The sequence below is a fragment of the Homalodisca vitripennis genome, unplaced genomic scaffold, assembly GCF_021130785.1.
Source record: "Homalodisca vitripennis isolate AUS2020 unplaced genomic scaffold, UT_GWSS_2.1 ScUCBcl_5106;HRSCAF=11671, whole genome shotgun sequence".
In the NCBI taxonomy this organism is placed as follows: Eukaryota; Metazoa; Arthropoda; class Insecta; order Hemiptera; family Cicadellidae; genus Homalodisca; species Homalodisca vitripennis.
The window spans coordinates 44,529-54,454 of record NW_025781229.1 but is presented as its reverse complement, the minus strand read 5'-3'; the positions used below and the strand labels follow the sequence as shown (position 1 = coordinate 54,454).

At 33.5% G+C, this 9,926-nt stretch overlaps 1 protein-coding gene across 1 annotated transcript; it reads left to right on the top strand.

Annotated features, from left to right (window-relative positions):
• Positions 1 to 234: 234 nt before the first annotated feature.
• Positions 235 to 8,849, top strand: LOC124373223. The gene is made up of 5 exons (XM_046831617.1): positions 235 to 371; positions 3,098 to 3,187; positions 4,561 to 4,658; positions 6,102 to 6,328; positions 8,695 to 8,849. Coding segments are annotated over exons 2-5 (408 nt in total). The 5' UTR covers positions 235 to 371; positions 3,098 to 3,105; the 3' UTR covers positions 8,696 to 8,849.
• The last annotated feature ends 1,077 nt before the right edge of the window (positions 8,850 to 9,926 follow it).

Genomic DNA, 9,926 nt, shown 5'->3' with positions numbered 1-9,926 from the left:
ATTGGTTGTTGTTTACCACCCCAAGTTTTCAGGTGTCCTTGAGGGATGCATACCAAATAGTGCAACCAAGTTCTATCTAACAACATCTTGAAGCACAGAACATAAATACTCGTTCAATACACGTAACTTACCCATTAGGGGGGGCAGGTTAAAAAGATCACAATTTTCAAACTTTGACAATTTTGCGCGCTGTAGACTAGATTAGAAGTTTAGCTGTTGTCTTATAACCGTTTCTCATTTTCAGACCAATGCAGTATCACAATTATGAACGACGCCAGGATCCAAAAGGAAAAAATAAACTTGAATTCGTGTCAAAAATATTTTCCACGAAAAAGAAGATAAAAAGAGTAAAAAACTCCACATCCAAAGAGGTAGGCTAAACATTTATATATATAGATTTAAGAGATCAAAATTACCTTCATCGCAATCATTATCACCTTAAAACTGTAAAACTCTGAATGTTGTTTTGGAAACTCCTCTATTAAGTGTTTAATACATCGTATAGATTAAACGGTTCCCCTTTTTACCTTGTAGAATATAGTGTCACAATGCATTACTTCCCTTCGTACATTAGTAACACTCTATAGAGATTTAACATTACTTAAGGTGTGTACCACCAAAATCGCCCTTCCTTCAATCGTTCACGAACAACCATAAAAAGTAGGCATTTCTACACCATAATTACCTTATGTGGTTGTGTTTCCGAGACTTGTGTGCTTTATCTGGGTTTTCATCTATGACGCCATGTTAGAGCATTTAATATTCCGTTCGGCGAAGAAAAGCGAAAGGATGAATCTCAGAAATGGAGTTGCCAGTTTTATATATAACTAGCTGATTCTCGCGGATTCGCAAGCTTTTCGTAAGCTTTGCCCATGTCATGAGCACTTCTGGTCCAAGTGAATTATATTTCCAACGCCGATGTAGAGTTTACCTTCTTGCCACGATCAAGAAAATCTGTCAAAATTGTATGTTTTTAGCCATTGTACACATTACATGTACTTTATATAAGTGGTATAACAATCAAGCTTTAATTTCATCCAGAAATTTATATTAAAGACAAATATAGGCTACATCAAGATTGATGATTCCCTTATAAATGTCTTGAAGATATTACTAAAAAATCAAACTGACATATTGCTCGTTTATGAAAAATAATTCATTTTTGATATTCAACCGATTAAGTTTTTAGCACTTTTCATAATACCCAGGCCCCCCCTCTCCCTGTTTACTATTACGGTTACGGTTTTATTCTTAATCGGTCAGCAGTTACCAAAAAGAAAAACTGAACGAAATGAATGAAACGAACGAAGGAACGACCAGAACGAAATAACCTGTTGAACGGAATGAACGTATGCACGTTTTTGGGGGCCCCGCTGTAACTATAACGCACAGAACCTACATAGTTGTAATTAGTTGCATATAATGTTTAGCTATTTTTGCTTTTTCATAAGGTTTATAAAATGAACTTAATTATAATATTATTAAGTTTTAACGATTCTTAAACTTAATTTATCTGACTTGGAAGAAAATATCAAATTCATTCAGTTGGCGGAATAATTCATTATTCATAATATTATCATCATTTTATTATTATACATTTTCATTATTATCGTTTGTGTTACGTTCTATAATTTGGTCAGCATCATTTTCACTGCCATCTTGTATTTCCGAAATAATTGCTTCATTTCCATAGTCATTATATTCTAGAAATTGTGGCTTTATGAGAACTGAAATAAGAAATAAAACTTCTAAAGTAGTTTTTTATCGTTTGACATTGTTTAATTTAATTTATCTTTTAAAAAGTGAATTAACGGTTTTGACGTTTCTTCCGCAAAATTTCTATTAAAATCTGTTTTTATACATTTTTTTTGTTTAAGTGAATATAAGGTAAGGCCCAATGTAACTGCGTAAAGGTTATAATTATTATAATCAACATAAAAAACTAATTTTCTTCCAAGATTAAATTTTTCCCCGTGCAAAACATACTTCCATAGCCCGCCAAAAGAAGTAGTCACTTCAACAAGGAGCGATAGTAACCCTTCACTAGGACGCATATATAGCCACTGAACGGAGAAACGCACTGCTGACATCAACATGGCCGCGATAAGTCCCGCGCCTAGCGGCTACAGAGCGAACATGCGTGATGCGTGACGTTCCGTGACAAAACTTTTACCCTGTACAAAACATACTTCCATAGCCCGCCAAAAGAAGTAGTCACTTCAACAAGGAGCGATAGTAACCCCTCACTAGGACTCATATATAGCCACTGAACGGAGAAACGCACTGCTGACATCAACATGGCCGCGATAGTCCCGCGCCTAGCGGCTACAGAGCGAACATGCGTGATGCGTGACGTTCCGTGACAAAACTTTTACCCTGTACAAAACATACATCCATAGCCCGCCAAAAGTAGTAGTCACCTCAAAAACTCTGTACGGGTTCTGCAGTAGTGCAATCTCTGATTGTAACATTTCCATTGTATAGGCCTGGCACCAACCACTCATCCTACGATTGACAATCAGGTAAATTAGTAGGATTCAGTATTTTGAGTTTCTTATTACTCCATACCTGTAAATACGTTGTTTCCACTTTTATTTCTGGAAGTACATACAAAGGTCATTGATAAAAAATCACAACATCCTGCTGTATGACCCTCTCTACTTTTGGGTTTGTGACATTAGGTCACAAAGAAGATGTTCTTCCGTAAGCCCCGTTCTTGTTCAAAGTGCTGTTTCACCTTTTACATGCTCTCCCTCGAGCAGTATCACCAGGCTTCTAAATATGTTTAGAATTTAAATTACTTTAAAATTGTTTTACGTCATAATCCCATTGCCCACTTGCTTTAAAATCATGTTCTATTCATATTCCTTCCTTAAATCCTTATTCAAAAGCCTATAAAGGTGTGCATCCATCTAGCTAAAAATAAATTTAGATTGGTGGCTCATTAAAAATGTAGCATAGAAAGCCTCTGATTAATGGATGAAGTTGATTGCATATTTATAGGGATTTTTCTGTAGAGTGATGAGTTTAGATGGTTCAAGACTGTATTTTTACCCATAAATTTGATGCTTATATGTGATCCTTATTGTGATTTCAGAGTGCATCATGTACGAACATATTCACCTCAACATAAGGGAGAAAAACTTTTCGTTTTTCACAGACAATGAGGCAGCATACCAAATTAAAGGTTTCTATCTTTTGTCCAATTAAATTTTATTTTAGCATGAAATACTAGTTTTACTGTCTAAACATGAATCCTCTCCTTTCTTTCACACTTAATGTTGAGTAATTAAAGTTAGGGAACCTTATTTTTTCTTTGGTATCATATTAAAATTAAATTGTTCTTCAAGTGCCAATACTGTAATTATTTTCAACTAGCTTGTCACATGATTAGGAATTTATGTAGTTCATTCACTTATTAAAGACTGTAAATAATATAAAAAATCCTAATTCCTATTTAAATCATTGTAATAAAAATCAAAAAAGCATTTAGAGAATCATTATATACTACTAGACGTTTGTAACATTTGCATGTTTTTATTCTTCAAATTGAAGGTTAGAGTTCATCTTAAAATTTGGAAATTGTAACACCCTTCTTGTAAACCAATAAATGAAGGAACAAATATTTATTTTCCCTCAATATGAAAAAAAGAGTAAACCAAAGGTGAGACTACAAAACAAAACCACAAAAGTTGTCACCACTAAATTTAGGTTGCACAAAAATGTATCTAAACCCCATTATACATTTATAACTGTATAAAAATACCCCAGAGCTATTTTAACATAATTTATTTAATTTTGGATAATTATAATTGATTTTTCTTTAAGTAAAATTTAAATCAAGATAATGTATTAAGCGCTTGGTTTTATCCATATTCGAGTTTTCTTATAGTTTTCATGAATTTTACTAACAAAAACTGTGCCTGTATTAAAAATATGTTGATTCCTTTTAACGGCCTCATCTAAGTCACTGTGTTGTCTGTTTAGTTTTTTAATTATGTTTTTACAACCTAAATAAACTTTAAGATGTCTCTTGAACATTCCTTCCCACCACTCGAAGGTATTAATTTTATTTTCCTAATCATAAAACTAAGAAGTATGTTACCTTTTCCACCCTTTTTATAATGAACAGATCCCATTTTAAAACTTGGCTATGAGATAAAAAAAAAACATAGGTTTCAATATGAAAACTGAATACATCCTAATTTTTCTGGGAGTTTCATGATTCCTGTAATATTTTCATAGTGCTATTAAAAGTCTTTTAGGAATTTAAATGATCCTTAGTAAATATTTTTATTAAAATAGTTAGTTTACTTGGGTTTTTATGTTTTATTTGAATACTTTTTAGTTTATTTTACAATTAAGGGATTTCTTGTTTATCATGGTAAAATTTTAATTTCTAAGAAAATTGTTCCTGATTTCATGAAACTCAGATTGGACTTCTTTAAAGTCTGGACAAGTAAGTAAAATATTACTGAACTGTTTGCAGTTAGTAACCTGATTAGTTATTAGTTTTACAAAAACAATGTTCAAGCTGAATATTTTGTGATCTGATTTTAGATTCAATGGAAGATGAACAGTACACAGACACACCCCAGTACAATGTCTTGTTCGTGGAGAGCCCTTTGGTGCATCAGCAAGGTGACCATTTTAAACCGGTGAGGTTTAACTGAGAAGTAAACGTAGCAGTTACCCGCGCTTCGCACACAATTTCTTAGACTTTGCATGTGTATGATCACTTCTGATTCGAGTGCTCGTATATTTCCACACCAATGTTAAATTTTACCTTGTCACGATCAAGAAAATACAGTATATATACATTGAGAAACCAACTTTTATCAAAACACAACTAAAATTAATTTCATAACTGTCTTTAAATACATAGTAAATGTTGAATAGTAACATTGTCCTTGATACCTGCATTACAGTACTAACCAAGCACTGCATACTTCATATTTACTAAAATGTACAGTTAAAAAAGTATTTTCACTAAAACATTTCATTTCCTTATCTAGATATTTTCTTACTCTAAGCTCAACAGCGGTTGCAGAATAGGTTGAAATAAAAATGTTACTATCAAGCTTACTCTATGTTCTCAAGACTACATTTGTAAACAATAGAAGTTAAATTAATTAAATATATGGCTGCACTAGTTGATTACATTTAAACAGGCTCTTTCAATTAATAATATTTGTTACATTAGAGACCACTGGGGCGTAGCCCAGAGGGATTTTCAAAATAGGAATAGACCTGTATGTTAACCATAAATGACCTTAAGAATGTCTATGTAAAATTTCAGAACAATCTGTCCAGTAGTTTTCTTTAATTGAGTAAAGCACACACCAAACACACAGAGACATCTTTAGATTTGTGTATATAGTATAGATGTAGATTGTACAATTATGAATATTACAGTTTTAATATTTTACAATTGGATAAATAAATCGTCTCTATCATAAATAATTCTGAAATTTATAAAATAAAGCAATATATGCATCCTAAAAAACAGATTCATACAACAAACTTTCTTAACTCATTTTATATCAATTTTGTAAAAACAATCTGTAAAAACATTACAATATTGTTCTCATGATAACACTTGTGGAAAATGTCTATATAACTTCAGCAAACATGACCCCCAGAGCCCAAAACCAAAAAATCTCCTAAACTGTTTTTGAATAAACATTTTTTTATCTCAATTGGTTTTAGAGATTATACATTCCATAAGAATTTTTTAATCACCAAGAACTGGCAAAAAAAACGCTGAAACATATTTCTTTGCAATATGGTGGCCATTAAAACTTTTAAAAGATTCACAACTTTTTTAGTTATGAACCTAGAAAACATTTTAAATATTCTGGAATGCTTATAACATTTCTTAAACTTTTTTGTTATAGATAATTTTTTCCATCTCAGATGGATTGATACATGTAAATCACATAAAATAATTATTAATATTTTTTGGTGTCACAAAATCTATCTACTTCTCCAGGCTGAACCAGAAAGGTTATTCATAATGGGTACGGTTTTTAATCCTATTTCATTCGCCTTTTAAAATTGACATATAAATAGAATTACATTATCTTCATTATCGTTTTCAGGACGTCCAGTTTAACAGCACTGTTCCGGGATCCAATAAGATTAACGCAAGTGACAAGGCCAAAGTAATTGAAGAGATGCAAAAGAATCCAACATATTTTGAAGTGGTGAAGATGGAAGACAAGGGTACTGACCCATGGGAAGCAATGAGCCAAGTTGAGCGTAAAGTCATGGTGGACAAGGGCACTGACGCTGTACATCCAATTGAATGCAAGTTTGTCGTCTTGTGGTAAGTGTTAGACCAGTTTACCATGTCATTTTATATAATTCAAAGGTTGAATCACAGTAGAGAACAAATGCCTTCTTTTATGTTCACTTAGGTCAAGAATCAGAAGAAACGTTCTCATTGTATTTAGTCCTAAAAGGACTTTTTTGCTGCTGTTGAAGAGCGAGGATGGGTAAGATTGGGAAAGGGCTTCCTCGTGTTGAGATCCCATATTACATCCATCATGAGGAAGGATAGCAGCATTATATCTCAGTCACATTACCATGGAAGAAGAAGAGGCCAGCTCTGTAAAATCGGGCAGGGGACTCCTCCGTGTTGAGGCTTGCAAAAACCTTTAATACCAACAGTTATGTCTGTGTATTTGTACCCTTAGTAGTGTTTTTATTTGGTTTCACTGGTGTGTTGTTTTAAATTATTTTGTGGTATTGTACTTTGTACATGTTTTTGAAGGGGGAACTTCAGTATATATTTTGAACTTGTGTTGTCAAGTCCTTAACTACATGTTCCAACCTTACCGTCAACTGTGAAAGTTCGACTAGCAAGTTTGAGGAGCAATTTATAGGCTGAGGGATTAAGTTTCATTATTTGTTATAAGTATGCAATTCTGTGAATTTTGAGTGTAGGTGGTAGTGAATATTTTGACGTTCACCTTTCTCTCAGTGCAGCGTCTGGAATCTGTCGCTGTCACAGAGTTGACTCCTGGAATCTGGAGTCATGTTTATCTGAAGAGATAATAATAATATATTAACTTTCTAACTCGAAATTCTTGTATGTTATATGTAAAAAAACTTAGTTGCTCCACCGTGCTTAGAAATTGTGCATAAAACATTGTAGTGCACTCAATTGTGCACCTGTGAATAAGTGAGAAAACCTCTTCACCCAGACTACACTATATATTCTACTCTAAGTTTCTCTGTTGTCGAAACGGTATAAATTTTTCATGTTGAGCTCTTTGTCACTGACTTCTTTTAGATCTCTTCAGAAGAACATGACTCCAGATACCAGGAGTGAAGTCTGTGACAGCTTCAGATTCCAGACGCTGCACTAAGAGAAAGGTGAACTGGAGCTAAACCCAATATTCACATTGAATCAACCCTTCCCACCATAGCTACGTTTATGTGCAAGCAATTCTGAGTTTTTAGCTTCTTGAGAGCTTACTTTCTTTTTAGATACATACCTAAATGAAGTTTTTTCTCTTTCTCCAGTTGAATTTATGATATTGATGTTCTTCATTTTCCATTTTTTAAATCTGTTCTTCTAAAGTTTCTACTTTACCTTCAAATGTACCTAATATTATTTTCTCTCAAAAGGTTGTTTCCTCAAGGAGTGCTACCCCAATTTTTGCACCCATTTTAATTCTTGCATCATTATCTAGTATGTTATTTTTATTCAGAATGCTTTCTAGTTCATTTATTGAGGTGAAAAGGCAATCTGGACTCTGAGAATCTGGAAGTGATTGACGTGGTTGCATTACACTTTACAAGTATGACATTTTCATGAGTTTATTTCAGTATCAGCCCATTTTAAAAAGTTTTTTCAGCAATTTTCTAACAACCAGTACCTTACCACATATTACAGGAGCCAATGCTTTTTATCTCGGAAAATGTAACCCCAATTATTACACAGCAACCACAAGGGAATTTGATAGCATTTTGAATTAAGAAAGTTAATATATTTGAATATTCAATGGTTCTGGTAAGTGAGAATTGTTTGAAATTCTAATTTATGTTACTTACTGTTGGCGGTTGTATGATGTTACAGTATTGTACTGTAGTAATGTATTTATTACGGCCAGAGCTGTGCGATTGAGGTAGGTCAGTGGTGGCAGATGGAATGTGTTGGGCTGTCAATATCAGCAGTTGTTGACACTACTGCTGCCATATGTTCGCTTAGGTATTACTGAAAACTTTACACTTTATTCTCACAATTGAAAAGCATTTATATATACATATTAAGGGACAAGTGTATGTATTAGCCAGTGTAAATCTAATTAATCTTAATTGTTTCCTTCAGATCAAAAATAAGTTTGTTTCTCTCATTGTCGTTACTCTAATAAAGTCCATTTGTATCTATTGAGGTGGTTGACTTGTGCTGGGGTGACCAAGGACCTGAAGTATGAATTGGCAGGAATGAATTACTGTATTGTCAATCAGAAACATTTTGGGAGTTTATAGAGCAATGGAGGTAATATTTTTAATGAGAAACAACATTAATTCTACCATAAAAGTGAACTTTAGAAAAGACCTAAAAATCTAATTTCATAAAATTTGCCTAAACCAAAACCATCACACTTTGTTATTTCAAATTATGGTTTAAACATTCCTGTAGAACATTATCTTGCAGATTTAAATTGTTTTCTTATTTTGCAGAAAAAGATAAGGAAAAACTTAAAAACCAACTGCATGACAAAGAAAAAATAGTAAAGTCCAGTTTGGAGGAGGGTGGAATCTTGTTGGAAGACATTGAGAGATTGAAAAAGCTCTTGTCGAATTCTGGGAAAATAGCAGAGATTATTGGAGCAAAAGTTTAAAGTCTGTATTGTATTACTTTTACTGCTAATTATGTCTTATCCATAGTAATCTTCTGTGATACCTAAGCTGATAGTTTATTTCTAATTAAAATATACATATTTTTAAAAGAATTGGTAAGAATTTAATTTAATTTAATATTAATGTCTCTCAGAGGTTTAAAGAATAATTGATAATTGATAATAATTTAGAATAAAGTGAAATTGTTTTTTTATAAGTACTGGGTGGCGCAAAAAGGATGGTCGGATTTTAAATAACTATAACTCCATCAGTTTTACAAATTAATTTTATTCAATTACGTAACTAAATGCTCCCAGGCACCCAATTACAAGAAATACCTCCAAAATTCATGTACAGAAAATAACTTCCGGAAGATGGTGTCCTTCCTCGGTGATGCATTCCACACGTCTTTCCTTGAAATTTTCCATCACTTTCACTACAGTTTCTTCTTGAATTGCCATAATTTCCGCACTGACTGCCTCCTTCAGATCAATTAAGTTTCGGGGCTTGTTTACGTAGACTTTTGACTTTAGATATCCCCAAAGAAAAAAATCACAGGCTGAGAGGTCAGGTGATCTAGCAGGCCAGTGGACATCTCAAAAACGCGAGATGATGTAGTGGGGGAACATCCGCCTTAAGACACACATGGAGTCATTGGCTGTGTGGGCCGTGGCCCCATCCTGTTGAAACCAAATTCGATCTCGATTTACACGTAACTCTCGCAGTTTCGGCCCCAAAAAACTACGTAGCATGTTAACGTAACGTTCCGAGTTCACAGTGACTGTAGCGTTGTTCTCATCAAAAAAATAAGGACCAACAATCCCCAATTTTTGACATTCCACACCAGACTGTTACTTTAAGCACTATGAAGAGGCTTTTGGTGCAATTCTCTGGTATTAGTTGCTGCCCAATACCTACAGTTTTGTTTGTTGACATAGCCGTCTAAATGGAAATGGGCTTCATCTGACATTAAAAGCACAACATCATTATTAGAGTACAAAATGTCCAACATTGTTTCACAAAATCGTCTTCGGTGCTCAAAATCACGATCATAGAGCTTTTGCGTGATCATA